The 14,871-nt window shown below is 53.7% G+C and overlaps 2 protein-coding genes across 5 annotated transcripts in view; one reads left to right on the top strand and one right to left on the bottom strand.

The window, feature by feature from the left end:
- MOV10 (Mov10 RISC complex RNA helicase) overlaps positions 1–6,959 on the top strand; it is a 27,337-nt gene extending 20,378 nt beyond the window's left edge. For 2 of the 3 annotated variants that reach the window (XM_012807654.2, XM_023515473.1), the window contains 14 exons: positions 863–1,017; positions 1,304–1,480; positions 1,600–1,747; positions 2,122–2,280; positions 2,494–2,597; positions 2,953–3,050; positions 3,143–3,359; positions 4,171–4,288; positions 4,499–4,690; positions 4,915–4,989; positions 5,888–6,013; positions 6,090–6,178; positions 6,400–6,521; positions 6,612–6,955. In XM_012807654.2, the coding sequence (XP_012663108.1) occupies positions 863–1,017; positions 1,304–1,480; positions 1,600–1,747; positions 2,122–2,280; positions 2,494–2,597; positions 2,953–3,050; positions 3,143–3,359; positions 4,171–4,288; positions 4,499–4,690; positions 4,915–4,989; positions 5,888–6,013; positions 6,090–6,178; positions 6,400–6,521; positions 6,612–6,703 (1,872 nt within the window). In that variant the 3' untranslated portion in view covers positions 6,704–6,955. Of the gene's footprint in view, positions 1–862; positions 1,018–1,303; positions 1,481–1,599; positions 1,748–2,121; positions 2,281–2,493; positions 2,598–2,952; positions 3,051–3,142; positions 3,360–4,170; positions 4,289–4,498; positions 4,691–4,914; positions 4,990–5,887; positions 6,014–6,089; positions 6,179–6,399; positions 6,522–6,611 lie in introns of all 3 variants that reach the window. The other variant, XM_023515472.1, reaches the window with a different exon arrangement.
- Positions 6,960–7,348: 389 nt separating this feature from the next.
- On the bottom strand, positions 7,349–14,100 carry RHOC (ras homolog family member C). 2 transcript variants are annotated; one of them, XM_003793873.3, is made up of 5 exons: positions 13,999–14,100; positions 10,163–10,326; positions 9,166–9,286; positions 8,746–8,876; positions 7,349–7,892 (listed from the first exon to the last, which is right to left on the bottom strand). In XM_003793873.3, exons 2-5 carry the CDS (start codon positions 10,316–10,318, stop codon positions 7,719–7,721), a joined length of 582 nt encoding a protein of 193 aa, XP_003793921.1. In that variant the 5' UTR covers positions 10,319–10,326; positions 13,999–14,100; the 3' UTR covers positions 7,349–7,718. The 2 variants fall into 2 exon arrangements, with proteins under 2 accessions (XP_003793921.1, XP_023371242.1); XM_023515474.1 differs by lacking the exon at positions 13,999–14,100 and adding an exon at positions 12,000–12,061.
- Between the last annotated feature and the right edge of the window lie 771 nt (positions 14,101–14,871).

Raw genomic sequence — 14,871 nt, 5'->3', positions numbered from 1 at the left:
TCATTGTTGTTTGACAGCCCGGGCTGGATTCAAACCCGCCACCTTAGGTGTATGTGGCTGGCGCCTTAGCCACTTGAGCCACAGGAGCCGGGCCTCAAATAAGATTTTAAAGGCAGGCTCGGCACCTGTAGCTCAAGTAGCTAAGGTGCCAGCCACATACACCAGAGCTGGCAGGTTCAAATCCAGCCCTGACCTGCCAAATAGTGACAACTACCACCAAAAAATAACTGGGCATTGTGGCAGGCTCCTATAGTCCCAGCTACTTTGGAGGCTGAGGCAAGAGAATCACTTAAGCCCAGGAGTTGGAGGTTGCTGTGAGCTGTGATGCACTCTACCCAGGGCGGCAGCTTGAGGTTCTGTCTCAGACGAAAAAAATAATAATAAGATTTTAAAGGCAGACGGCCAGGTGCACTGACACACCTATAGCCCCAGCTACTTGGGAGGCTGAGGCAGGAGGATAGCTTGAGCCCAGGAGATCAAGGTTACAGTGAGCTATGATAGCACCACTGCACTCCAGCCTAGTTGACAGAGAGGGACTCTCCAATAAATGAATGAACAAATGGTTGACAAAGACTCTGTCCCTAGTGAGTGAGTGAGTGAATGAATGAATGAACAAACATAGAGTAGGAACTGAACTGGTCAAGAGGGCACTGCACTGGCACTGGAAGTTCTGGGTTCTTGGATTCCGCACATTTTTCTCCTTCCCCTTTCCCTGACTCCTGCCTTGTCTGGGGAAAGGAAAGAGGTTTGAAGGGATATCATTGCTCCTGAGTTTGGGGTTAGAGGCCTGGAGAGCTTAGGAGTCAGGCTCTAAAGTGTGTTCTTCCCTGGGATAAAAGCTTGCTTGTGTTACACCCCATAGGTTCCTGGGGTGACTGAGAGCCGCCCCTCAGTGCTACGGGGTGACCACCTGTTTGCCCTTCTGTCCTCCGAGACACACCAGGAGGATTCCATCACCTACAAGGGCTTTGTACACAAGGTGGAATTGGACCGTGTCAAGCTGAGCTTTTCCACAAGGTGGGTGTTGGAGGAATTCTGAGCTGCTGCCCGAAGGGTCTGTAGGCTTCCCTCTGAGGCCAGGGGAAGAGGAGTACTCCTCCCTGAGATGAATCGGGCCCCAGGGACAAGGCAGGAGGCTTTTCTTTAGGGGTACGCTAAGATGCCTCAGCAGCTTCCTCTCCTAGAGAGCTTTGCATAGAGAGAGGTCTTGAGTCGTAGAGCAGAGAGATAGGTGAACATGGTCCTGGCCCTTTATTGCCTCCTTCTGCCAACAAACTCTTTACTTCTCTCTCCCCACCCAAAGCCTCCTGAGCCGCTTTGTGGATGGGCTGACCTTCAAGGTGAACTTTACCTTCAACCGCCAGCCCCTGCGGGTCCAGCACCGTGCCCTGGAGCTGACAGGGCGCTGGTTACTGTGGCCCATGCTCTTTCCTGTGGCCCTCCGTGGGATCCCGCTGCTGCCCTCAGATGTGAAGCTCAAGTGAGACTGTGGGCAGGGAGCTCTGGGGCTACTTGAAATGTGTGAGCATGGGGATGGAGTCACGGAGGCCTCTGGGTCACTGAGTGACTTCACGTTGACATTCCCGGCCCCTCTGCCAGGCTATATGACCGGAGTCTGGAGTCAAATCCAGAGCAGCTGCAGGCCATGAAGCACATCGTCATGGGCACCACCCGTCCAGCCCCCTACATCATCTTTGGGCCTCCAGGCACCGGCAAGACCGTCACGTTAGTGGAGGCCATTAAGCAGGTAGGGCCTGAGCATAGACCTGGGTCCCCCAGCACCAATTAATTGTTGCCAGACTGGTGTCCCCAGTCCCCCCCGCCTGCTGCCTGAATGCCCCTGCCTCTGAGCAGCCATCATAAGGGGAGGTAGGGAGTTAGAGTCAGTGTGGCTGTGGCCTGGTCGCGCAGGTTGGGCACTGCACATCTCTCAGAGCAGTGTTCACGTTTCAGTCATCATAGCCTTGTTTGTGTACTGCAGCACTTGTTCAGTGGCTCAGAACTTGCCTTTAGTGTCATTACCTCCCTCAACTATGGGAGGCAATTACTGCACTGTCCCAGCCAGAGCTACGATGGAGTCCCTGGAAGCCGCTCCCCACACTGTGCTTATCTGCATCTCAGGTGGTGAAGCACTTGCCCAAAGCCCACATCCTGGCCTGCGCTCCGTCTAACTCAGGGGCTGACCTCCTCTGTCAGCGGCTCCGGATCCACCTGCCCAGCTCCATCTACCGCCTCCTGGCCCCCAGCAGGGACATCCGCATGGTCCCCGAAGACATCAAGGTAGCTGGGGTGGTGCAGAGGGCCAAGGGATGGCGGGCACTTGGGAGGCTCATTACTGCATTCTGGTGGTTGCCGTATGACCTTCGGTGAGTCAGGCTATCTCTGTGAGCCTCAGGTTCGTTGTTTATAAAGTGAGAGAGGGGCCCAGAGCCAAAGTCAGGGTGAGATTGGGTGGAGCCAAGCTAATTACTCTGGTCCTTTCACAACTCACAGCCCTGCTGTAACTGGGATGCAAAGAAGGGGGAGTATATATTTCCGGCCAAGAAGAAGCTGCAGGAATATCGAGTCTTAGTTACCACCCTCATCACTGCCAGCAGGTGGGGAGTGTGTCTCTTAATTTTAAGTATAAGTAAAGGGTAGAGTAGTGACTTTCAGCCGGGGTGCTGCGGTTTTTAAAGATGAAATTATTTTCAAAAGAAGCGCAAAGCACAGTAAATACATTCCATTTTTACTTTTTTTTTTAAATCAACATAATTTAAGTGTGCCGTGGAAGTTTAAGTTTAGGTTCAAGTGTGTTGTGAGATAAAAAAAGGTTGGAAAACACTGGGGTGGAGGGCTGGGGAGATGGGGAAGGATGGTTCCTAGATGGTAAGGGGCCAGCTTGGGTGAGCATTCAGGTTTGGTTGTTGGGTATTCCTGCATATGACCCCTTCCTGGCCTAACACCTCCCAGGTTGGTCTCAGCCCAGTTTCCCATCGACCACTTCACACACATCTTCATCGATGAGGCTGGCCACTGCATGGAGCCTGAGAGTCTGGTGGCCATAGCAGGTGAGGGACATGGGTGGGCTGTAGGTGTACCACCCTCTGGTTGGGGAGGATCCGCTGCTGACCTCTCTGCCCACGCCATCCCTGCTTCCCAGGGCTCATGGAAGTAAAGGAAACAGGCAATCCAGGAGGGCAGCTGGTGCTGGCAGGAGACCCTCGGCAGCTGGGGCCTGTGCTGCGTTCCCCACTAGCCCAGAAGCATGGGCTGGGGTACTCACTGCTGGAGCGGCTGCTCACCTACAATGCCCTGTACAAGAAGGGCGCCGATGGTTATGACCCCCAGTTTATAACCAAGCTGCTACGCAACTACAGGTATCCCGCACCCTTGCTTCTCCTGCTAGCCCATGCCCTCACACCTTCCGTGCAGCCCCAGCTGGCAGATCTGGCTTGCAGTCCTGTTGCTCAGAGGCTGTGGGAAGCAGAAAGACTCTAAACAGGAAGGTAGGAAGTCTCCTTTTTAGCCTCATCACTGCTGCTTACTGTCTGTGGGACTAAGCAGGTGGTTTCACTCTGGATCAGCTGGTTATCTGTATATGTGGGGGTGATCAGTGGTGATGGTCGTCAGGCTGTTACTAAGGTCAATAAATATTAGCCGTTGTGGTGTTGTTTATGCTATTTTTGGATTTAACACATTGTCTCATCAAATAAGTGAAAGTAGAGGATAATTTGTTTTTGTACTGTCCTTCCTCAGCAAATTTGAAACCTGAGAATAGGTCCCTAATTTTTTTCTTTTTTTTTTTTAATAGAGATGAGGGTCTCACTATGTTGCCCTGGGTGGTCTCAAACCCCTGGCATCAAGCAGTCCTCCTGCCTCAGCCTTTCAAAGTGCTAGAAGCACAGGCATGAGCCACTGCTCTCAGCTGCCCTCATTTTTTAGTTTTTGTTTAAAAAATTTGGTCTGTTAAATCCTTGGACAAGATACTCTTTGCAGCTGCATTTGGTTCTACTTGCTGTGGTTTACAGTGCCTGGCAGTTGACACTGGATGAACGTGTCCTGCCATCCAGGGAGGAGGCAGGAGGATAATGTGTGTCAGCCCAGAATGGGTATGTGTGGGGTCCCTGGGGGCGGGAGGGCAGAAGTAATCTGACCCTTGGTCTTGCTCTTGATCCTCCTGCCTCTCAGGTCTCATCCCACCATCCTGAACATTCCTAACCGCCTATATTATGAAGGGGAGCTACAGGCCTGTGCTGATGTCGTTGATCGAGAGCGCTTCTGCCGCTGGGAGGGTCTGCCTCGACAGGTGAGCTTGAGCAGGGCAGGGGCTCAGGCTCCCACCCCTGTATCCCAACCTCCATCTTCAGAAGGTGCAGGGCAGGAGGAATGCTTTGATTGGAAACCATGGCTCCTCCCTGGTCACCTTGGCCTGGGCTCCCTTATTCTCTGGAAGTGTTTGAAGGTAGGAAGGGAGGCAGGGATGTCCACTGAGGGTTTCCCTTGACCCCATGTCCAGGGCTTTCCCATCATCTTTCATGGCGTAATGGGCAAGGATGAGCGTGAGGGCAACAGCCCATCCTTCTTCAATCCTGAAGAGGCCGCCACAGTGACTTCCTATCTGAAGCTGCTCCTGGCCCCATCCTCCAAGAAGGGGAAAGCCCGCCTGAGCCCCCGAAGCGTGGGCATCATCTCCCCATACCGGAAGCAGGTCAGGCCCTCAGTTCCCAGAACGGATGGGACCCTCTTCCTGCAGGTGGTACCTCCTTAATATCCAGACCACTAGGCAGAGGTTTCAGGAGCTCAGGCCTTCGCTGGCCCCATATCTCAGAAAGGCAGAGGTTACTGCCCCCTCCCTTTGTTGCCCAGCTTCCTGCCAGTGGCCTTACATTGGGGTAATGGCATGATAGAAAGGCACCTGTTCCCTCCTTCTAGGTGGAAAAAATCCGTTATTGCATCACCAAACTTGACAGGGAGCTTCGGGGCCTGGATGACATCAAGGACTTAAAGGTGACACACTGTTCCACATTTGCTCCCTGGCTTCTGTTTACCCCCACTGACTTCCTCAGGCTTCATCCAGGCCATGTTCCATCCCATCCACTTCTGGAACTGGGGCTGTCCCCAAGCCTCATTCCTGGAGATTACAAGTTAAGGGGTCTGGGATGGGATCAGGAAGTCTGCATGTTTAAATTATGCCTCACCGGCATGCTTATAACCAGGCAGGTTTGAGGCCTCTGCCCTAAGGATAAAGTCCAAACTCCATGGCTTATGGGGCCTGTCATGTGATACTGTCACCCCTGCCCCCACCTCCACTCTCAGTAGCTAGACTCTCTGATGTCCTGGTTCTTGAACTGGCTGCAGATCAAAATCACCTGGCCAGCTTTTACACCCTCCCATGCTAGGACCCCACCTGGTCATTAATGCAGCTCCCTAGGGACAGGGAGTCAGTTTTTTTTTTTTTTTTTACAGCTCTTCAGGTGAATCTAATGTGCAGCCAGTGATGAAAACCACTGCTTTAAGATTTAGAGGGCTCTGCCTTGGAAATTCTGATCAGGAGGTCTGGGTTAGGGCCTAGGATTTATACAATATACTTCTTAACAAATATTAGTGGTTATTTTCAGGAAAGTTCGAAAAACAGTGCTGTGAGTTACTGTGTTTTTGCCACGCTGTTTTCTTTGCTCAGAACATTTTCCAGGTTCACCCCTTAACTGGATCCATCCTTCAGGTTTCCTTCCTCGGCATACCTCCTGTCCTCCCGTCCTGGCTGCTGCCACAGCGGGCACTGACTCTGCTCATGTGCACTTTTGCGATGACTTCTCTGTACCTTCCTTGCAACTCAAGCTCCCTGGGATAGGACATGTCCCTCCCTTTGACACCCCTTGTCTCAAGCCTTGCCTCTCCCTTCTAGGTGGGCTCTGTGGAAGAATTCCAAGGCCAAGAACGAAGTGTCATCCTTATCTCCACCGTGAGAAGCAGCCAGAGCTTTGTGCAGCTGGACCTGGACTTTAATCTGGGTTTCCTTAAGAACCCCAAGGTTTGAGGGCTGGTGGGTGGCAGGAGTTCTTCCTTAGGCCCTTCCCTTCTGTGACCCCACCCTTTCTTCCTTCCAGAGGTTCAACGTAGCTGTGACCCGGGCCAAAGCCTTGCTCATTGTAGTGGGCAACCCCCTTCTCCTGGGCCATGACCCGGACTGGAAAGTGTGAGCATTCCCACCATGACCCCTCTTGGTAACCACAACCCCCAGCCTAGAGATATATATTTATTAAATACCTACGTAGGTTTTAATTAATCCTCAGATCTGGTTATCTTCACAACACCTCTTGTGTTAACTCTAAGTTAACAGACATTGGAGGCTAAGCAAGTACACCCTAGGAGTACAGGAGTACAGGACTCAGGCTGATACTCCTCTGTATCCCACAGATTCTTGGAGTTCTGTAGAGAAAATGGGGGGTATACCGGGTGCCCCTTCCCTGCCAAACTGGACCTGCAGCAGGGACAGAATTTGCTCCAAGGTCTGAGCAAGCTCAGCCCCCCTACCTCAGGTATGGCTGGGGTGGGGCGGGGCGGGGTGGGGGCGGGGCAGTGCTGGAGGAGGAGAGGAAGCAGCAGCAGCACACCTTTTTCCTTTTTAGGGCCCCACAATCACGGATGCCTCCCCCAGGAGCGGGAAGGTGAAGGGGGCCTGTCCCTGCAAGTGGAGCCAGAATGGAGGAATGAGCTCTGAGGACACAGCAACCCGCCTTCTCACACCAGCCAAGCCTTAACTGCTCTCCTGACCCTGAACCCCAGCCCTGTCTGAACCCAAATCCAGCCAAGCTGCCCCTCCAAGGGACAGGAATGCTGGGGGTGGGAGCCTGCAATAGTAGGCATTCCACCCCCTCCCCTACTGAAAAGAATGACACATCAAGCTGCTAACTATGGGGGAAGGGGGAGGAAGAAAAACTCTGAAAACAAAATGCTTTTCTATGCAAAAGCCGTGATAATGTCTTCTCAGACTGGCCCCAGGTTCCTGAGCCCCCAAGCTGACGCTGCTTAGGAGGGTGGGACAGTCACATCCTGCTCAGGGTCCTGCCTACTCCCAGCCAGAGAGAAACCCAGCCCCCACATCCAGGGAGGAAACCCAGTGGGAGGTGCAGGGAAGCCACCCACAGGTTTCTAAGTTTAGTCCCAGCTACAGACCACTCCCCTCACCCGCCTCCTAGGCCCGGAGCCAGGCATGACCTCATCCTCTGCTCTTAAGACTCCACCCTGCTGGCCCTGAGTCCTGGCTTTACAGATAGGGGCCTGGCCAGCAACTTGGAAATGAAGGGAGATGGGACTCCAGGCTTGCAGCCAAGATGGGGAGAGAGACAGGAAGCTGCCACACACGTGCTGGAACCTGTGGTCTTTATTCATGCCCCTCACCAAGTGCAGTCAGAGCCAAGGCCCCTGCCCAAAGCAAAAACCCCAGGGGCCTGGGACTCTGGGTCATGCCAAGTCCCCTGTCTTAGGCACTCTCCTGTGAGCCAGAAATGTATAAAGTGCTGGTGTGTGACCATCCTTTGGGAAGGTCAGGGCATAAGCCTGGGTCCCCAGAGGACTGGGTGAAGCTATACTGCCACCACCACCACCTTGGGGCTGAGGATATATTTGATGCAGTCCTGGGCAGGAGGGAACGGAGTCCTAAGGGAGAAAGGGAGGCTGGGTAATTTTTGCACCCCTGTAAATAAGAGTGGGGCATGTAAGAGGCCCTGCGGATCTCAGAGGATGGGACAACCTCTCCGGCGTTTATTCTTGCGGACCTGGAGTCCAGCCCGAGTAGCCATCTCAAATACCTCCCGCACCCCCTCCTTGGTCTTGGCAGAGCATTCAAGGTAGCCAAAGGCACTGATCCGGTTTGCCATGTCCCGGCCTTCCTCAGACCGAACGGGCTCCTGAAGAGACAGAAGAGGAGGGATCAGAAGAAACTCGTGTACCTGTCCCCACCTCACCTGTAACTGTAGAAATTAGAACAAATACCTCCAACCCTGGCAAAACACCCAAGGCCCAGGCTTACCCTGGGAGACTTAAGGGTCAGGGATCTAGCACTCATGTTTACATTCAATATTGTCTCATCTGTTTCCTGCACCCCCGTCCTACCTCGCACCTGACAGCACACTTTGTGGACCTCCCCTGTAAACATCCTCCATAGCTAGTTTACAACTATTTTTCTAAATAACAGACCAGCCTTGACATCTATCCCCAGTTTAAAACCTTGCTACAATTACCCTTACAAGACAGCCTGCATTCCTTACCCAGGCAGCTTTTTGCAGTAACTCCAGCCTTCTGGCAACAGAGGCACTTACCAGAGTAAGAGTAAGCCAGCTCTCACTCTCCTGGCCTTTTTTCCAGCTGCTTGTAATGCCTGCCTGCCTGCATCCCTGTCAGCCTACACTTCCCCAGAGGCACTTTGATGGCACAATAGGCACACCCCAAGAAGCTGTCTCCCCGAGGGCAGAGATTTTCCTTTTCATCTTAATTCCAAACACAAGATGCACAATAAACTGGAATAAAAATGCCAAGGAAGCTTAAAAGTCACTTCATATTTCTCTAATAATTTTATCAGATATCCTATCAGACACTGAGCACCCTTCCCTTTAACCCTCACAAAGGTGCAGACACACAGGAGGTGGACACGGCCATCCCCTCTAACAAGGCAGCTGTGAAGAGACGTGCCCTCTCTCAGTCTGCAACCCCTCAGAGAGCACCTTTCTCCCCAAGGACTCCCAGGCTGGCAGCCCCACTCACCTGCTTCATCTTGGCCAGCTCTCTCCTGGTATGCTCATCTTGCCTCAGGTCCTTCTTGTTCCCCACTAGGATGATGGGCACATTGGGGCAAAAGTGCTTCACCTCCGGGGTCCACTTCTCAGGAATGTTTTCTGCACAGGCATGTTCCAACAGGTGTCAATGTCTCCACTTAGGCTAGAGAGCTCCCGTGGGGCCCCTCATCTTCCCACAGCAGTCTTAGGGGCTACTCAGTGTGACTGTTCCTTTCATAGCTCAAAACCCCTCATAGTGCACCCTTAGCCAGCCCTCCAAAGTTGGTTACCACAGCAACTCAACAGCATCCTGCCCTGTACCCCCACTGCATTTGAGGAAGACAGGCAAAGGCAAGAGGCCTCAGGTGATCCCAAGAGGTTCTCAATCCCCTCCTTCCAGTGTCCTCACCCAGGCTGTCAGGGCTGTCAATGGAGAAGCACATGAGAATGACATCCGTGTCTGGGTAGGAGAGAGGCCGCAGGCGATCATAGTCTTCCTGCCCTGCTGTGTCCCACAGAGCCAGCTCCACCTGACACACAGGGCAATGAGTAGCTAGCCTGTGGGCCCCAACCCTGCCACCCAGAGGTCCACTCTGAAGCAACCAGTCCTTCAGCCTCATCGAACGTCTCTACTGAGCACCTGTCCCCAACCCTGCCACCCAGAGGTCCACTCTGAAGCAACCAGTCCTTTAGCCTCATCGAATTTCTCTACTGAGCACCTGTCATACACCAGGCATTGTATTTATCACTGTCACACAAATTAGGTCAAATTAGAGTTGTTTATTTTTTGCAACACAGTTTTACTGTGTCAGCCAGTGTAGAATACCATGGCATCATAGCTCACAGCAACCTCAAACTCTTGGGCTCCAGCAACCCTCCTGCCTCAGTCTCCTGAGTAGCTGGGACTACAGGTGCCACCATGCCAAGCTAATGTTTCTATTTTCAGTAGAAACAGGGTCTCACTCCTATTCAGGCTGGTCTCAAATTCCTGAGTTCAAGCAATCCACCCAGCTAGGTCTCCCAGAGTGCTAGGATTACAGGCATGAGCCACTGCGTCCAGCCAAATTTGGTTTAAAAAAAAAAAAAAACCTAAGATGTCTTTGAGCTCTGTGAAGTATAGGAATTTGTGAGCACCATTATTTTGGTTAATCCTTACAACATTCTGAGGAAGTGTTAGCAGAACCCAGTTACGCAGCTGAAGGAATTTCGGCCCGAATCAAGAGTTAAGTATGTGGCAGCCCTTCTACCAGAGAGCAGAGCCAGGTTTCCTAAGACTAAAATTTCACTTCCTAACTTTCACTGCTCCTAGCAGGGAGAATGAACCAAGGATATGGGTGGGTAGGGAAGGATGCACTAGGCCCCTAAGTGATCCAGGGCAGGAGCTGGGGAGGGCTCTTCGCATTCACCTGCTTGCCGTCCACCTCGATGTCTGCAATATAGTTCTCAAAGACAGTAGGGACGTAGACCTCTGGGAACTGATCCTTGCTGAAGACGATGAGAAGGCAGGTCTTCCCACAGGCACCGTCCCCCACGATAACCAGCTTCTTTCGGATCGCAGCCATGGCTGGGGCTGGCAGGCATAAGCAGTGAGGATTCAGGGAAAAACCAGGAAGCTCAAAATCATTTCTCTAGGATCCCCCAAACCTGTGGAAACCAAGGGATCCAGCAAAGGGAGGAAAGGGGGCTTGCTCAGGCATGTTTTCGTCAAGGACCAATTGTGCAGGCAACAGAACTTGAAATTCCTAATGCCTGGGTCTGGACAGGTCTCCCTGGATGGGCTATAATACAGCAGTGGGAGATGAGAGAAGAACCCACTTGGGAGCCAGAAAACGAGTTTCGATCTAATCCAGGCATCCTCAAACTACGGTCCATGGGCCACATGCAGCCCATCCAGGACATTTATCTGGCCCACGGTGTGTTTTTGCCGCCACTGCCTATCCTGCTTAGCAGCCGACTCGTCCCAGGGCCCATAGTCCAGCCCCCCAACGGTCAGAGGGACAGTGAACTAGCCCTCTGTTTAAAAAGTCTGAGGACCCCTGAAATCCATTCACCAACCGGGGGACTGCAAGCTACCTAGAGAAATGCCCAGGGATCAGGGACATGGCCAGAAGAACTAACTTTTATCTACTTCATATGTTAGGATTTCAAGTCGGACTTCATTTGTTACCAGGATTTTGATGCATTTATTTATTTGTTTATTTTTGAGACAGTCTCACTGTGTCGCCCTTAGTAGAGTGCTGTGGCATCTGAGCAACCTCAGACTCTTGAGCTCAAAACGATTCTCTTGCCTCAGCCTCCCTTGTACCTGGGACTACAGGCACCCACCACAACGCCTGGCTATTTTTTTGTTTGTTTGTTCTAAGCAAGTTTGAGCCAGTTTGAACCCACCAGCCCCAGTGCATGTGGCTGGTACCCTAACCAATGAGCTATGGGCACCAAGCCGATTTTGATGCATTTAAAGTTTAATAATTTCAAACGTCCAATCTAGAACAGACTGTCCCTCAGCACAAGTCACACCTGCCCAGTCATCAATGATGAGTCCCCTCTCCAATACCACAGACTAGTGGCCCAGCTACCAGGTGGTGGATGGGTCAGGCAAAGAATACTTAATGCTATTTTGGGCATTATGACAGAAATTATCTCTCTAGACACCATTTTGACAGCCTGGGAAACAAAGGCTTAGTGAAGTTAAGACATGTATTCAGGGTCATGTCACCTAAACAGCCAGAAAGCACTCAAAGCAGGCCTGAGTGACTAAAGTCTGTCCCTTTTCTACACATCAGCCCAGAAGCAGGAAGGAGAGCAGAAGCAGGGAAACCCAACAGAGGACAGTGGCAGCAGCCAGCCAGCTTCCCTGGCCCACCCCACCTGGCCCCCAAAGCCCCAAGCCACACAAAGGAGGCTCAGTCCCTGCAGTGCCCATAGCTCCCATTCGGGCAGTCTGCCCTCCTCCCCCCTTCCTCCTGGGCCTGGAAGCAACACTGGGTCACTCAGCTCCTGGCAGGGGACAATGACCACACTGTACGAAGCCACACATCCACCAGAGCAGAGTGACAGAATAATCCACTAGGGAATCACCTCCACCCACTCTCTGGAACAGCCCCTTTCTCCCTCCGTCCAGCTCACCCAAATGCCCTGCCCACCCCTCCCTGTGACTCAGGGCAAGGAGTCAGCTTCCCCGGCTTTCCGTGTGTCCCCCGCCCCGTAACACACATGAACAAGCATCTGTCCAGTTCATCACACCTTTGGTGCTTCCCTCACTTCCTCCTTCCCTGGGGAGGGAGCAGACCTCCAGGCGGCTGAAGTTCCCAGGCCTAGAGCCGGAGAGGAAGAGAGGGCGGGCTCTGGGGCTGAGAGGGAGTCAAGGCTGTTGGGACGGGGGAGGGGGTGAAAGCCTGGGCTGGGAGGAGCCCCAAAAGGAGAGAAAAATGAGGGCCAGGCACAGCACCAACCAGACAGGGAGCAGTTAAGAAGGGGACCGTAACCTGATCTCTGCCCTAAACCTGGCTTTTTCCCTCAGTCCCACATCCTGTCAAACTGGGCTGAACTCTACTCCCCGCATACCAACACCACCTCACAGCCCAGCCTCGGACTGCGTTTCAGGAGGGAATACTCTAGCCCAAGGCTAGTTCTCCGCAACAGAGGGATTCCAGGCGGCCTCTCCCTGCCCTCCACCCCCACCCCCATATACACACACTCACAAAACTGGGATGTGGGGAAGTGGACATGAGTCAGAGAGAACTGATAGGAGTTCACAGCTACATTCTCCCCCATCACAAAAGGGGCTCTTCCTGATGTCCTAAAAGACACTCAAAAGGCATTTTTCCTGCCAGTAGATTCCCTGCAAAAATGGAAACCATCCTCCGAAAAGGGATCCTTTGGGAATTCTACCCAGGTGACTGACACTAGGATTTCTTCCAACTCCCTCACCCACTCCCATTAGTTCAGCTAGTCCTACTGTATAAAGACAGGTGGAGAAGTCCCAGCCTGGGGTGAGCAGTGCTGATAGAAGGCAACCGCTACTAGTGTCCGTACCAGCCACTGAGGCATAACTATGCCACTGCTAGCCCCCAGCAGGGCAGTTTGGGTGGCCCCAAATGGGTGGAGGCAGAGGCCAGAATTCTGAGTCAGGGGTGTGAATTAAGGGACCTGAAGCCTCCAGCTCAATTAGAAGACTTTCCTTCCAGGCTCTCGTTGGGCAGAAGAGCAAGCAGCCCAGGCCAGGACAGGACACTAGGCCCAAGGCCAAGATGGCATTGACAACTCTCTGCAAGAGGTAGCCCCAGAGGAACTGTCCCACTGACCCTAAGAGGAGCTACCAAACCCCACACTGGACCTGAGGTGAATCCTGAAACTTCAGGGGCCTTCTGCAAGACAAAACACTGGATACACCAGACCTCTCTTCAGTCATTCTCTGGACTTCCCAGATAAGCCAGAGGGGCTAACCGATACCACCCCGGGTCCTGAGATCTAGGGAAGGAATCAGTCCTCAGGAAATCACTCATCCTCAACTTTAAAACCATAAATGAGAGCTGGATTCAGCCTAGGATCTCCCAGCCCAACCCCCTAAACTCCGAATAATCTTATCTTGCCTCTTTAGACAATGTGAAGAGAGAAATCGGTCGCTCGCTCTCTCTCTCTCTCTCTCTCTCTCTCACACACACACACACACACACACACACACAGACATGGGAGCTTTCCCGATCTTCCTTAACCCATAACACAGGAAGGCTCCAAGAACCGTCTAGGGCGGCCCCCGCCGAGCAGTGGAAGCACCGGCGGTCACATCCCGCCCCTATTCCCGCCATTCCACCATCCTGGCCTGGGGAATTCCCATCTCCACTTCACTCCAGGTCCACTTCGGGCCGCCAGGCCTGGGAGCTACAGAATTTGGGCTCAGGCTCCCTCGCGGAGGTCCAAGTCGCCCCCTAGTCCCTCTCCCGGCGGGACAGGTTCCGGGAAGCCGGGAAGGGCAGGGAAGGAGGTCTGCCTCGGACCCTAGGAGACCAAAGCCTGCCCAGCGGTTCCGCGGGCCCCTAGCTACTACCCGGGGAGGAGCCGACCCGGCTGGACCCCAGCACAGCCCGGACGCCGCGTCCAAGGGAAGGGAACGCGGCCCACGCCCGGGCCAAAGCCCCTTCCCCAGTAGCGTCCCGAGCTCGGGGAGAGTGGAGAGGAGAAAGTGCTCTCCGGGGGCGAGTTCCCAGGACGCCCCGCCGCCCATAGCCCCGGCCCAGGGTACCTTCCGCTCCGCCACCTCCAGCTGCGCGGCCGGTGCCCGAGGCTGAGACTGACCCCGGGGGCCCCGCCCCGTCCTCCTGCGCGGCTGCGGGGAGGGGCGGGCCCGGCAGGGGGAGGGTCGGCCCGGGGGCGGCCCTTGCCTCGGCCCGCCCATGGCCCCCGCCCCGGGGAGCTGCGGCTCGCCCCAGCAGCAGGCCACAGGTCTGGGGCACCGCCCACCCATTGAGAAGAGTCTCGGGGACATTCCTGGACTGCGGCGGGGCCAGGCGAGCGCACCCGCGGGTGGGACCCCTAGGACTCAGCCTCTACCCCGCCTTCCAGCCCCTAGGGGAGGACCGGCGTCGGGAAAGTTGAGAGGCTTTCAGGGTGGGGTCAGGAAGAGCCGCTGCTGCCCTCCTGTGGCCAACCCGACGCCGCTCCTGCCCCACTCGGGACCTGGCGGGAAGCAGGGTGGGGAAGGGCTGAGGGTGCCCAAGATAGAATGGTTCTCAACCTTCCTAATGCCGTGACTCTTTAATACAGTGCCCAACCATAAAATTATTTTCGTTGCGACTTCATAACTGTGATTTTGCTACTGTTATGAATCTTAATGTAAATATCTCATATGCAGGAGACCCCCAAAGGGGTCGAGACCCACATCATATGTTATAGAATCATCCCCCAGCCGTTCAGAACCGTTCAGATCCAGACCATAGTTCCACCTCACAATTCCCATTCTTCTCTGGCCTGGAATTATCTCAAGTCTAATTCTACCTACTCATCAAAGGGCTCTTGTGGAAATGCTTCCCAATCCCCAGCTGGGAATTTGATTCCCACTCCCGTTGTATCATTTCTGTATGGTTACGGACCCTTAGCCCAGTCTGACTTGGCATAG

This window comes from Otolemur garnettii, unplaced genomic scaffold (assembly GCF_000181295.1).
Source record: "Otolemur garnettii isolate 467f Iridium unplaced genomic scaffold, OtoGar3 scaffold00073, whole genome shotgun sequence".
In the NCBI taxonomy this organism is placed as follows: Eukaryota; Metazoa; Chordata; class Mammalia; order Primates; family Galagidae; genus Otolemur; species Otolemur garnettii.
This window is presented reverse-complemented; position numbering and strand designations above follow the sequence as displayed.

Coding starts and splice junctions, on each gene's coding strand:
- RHOC (XM_003793873.3), bottom strand. CDS start 10,318: ATGGCTGCGATCCGAAAGAAGCTGGTTATCGTGGGGGACGGTGCCTGT. Junction 8,877..9,165: donor TGACAGCCCTGACAGCCTGG/GTGAGGACACTG, acceptor ATGCCTGTGCAG/AAAACATTCCTGAGAAGTGG. Junction 7,893..8,745: donor AGCTGGCCAAGATGAAGCAG/GTGAGTGGGGCT, acceptor CTGTCTCTTCAG/GAGCCCGTTCGGTCTGAGGA.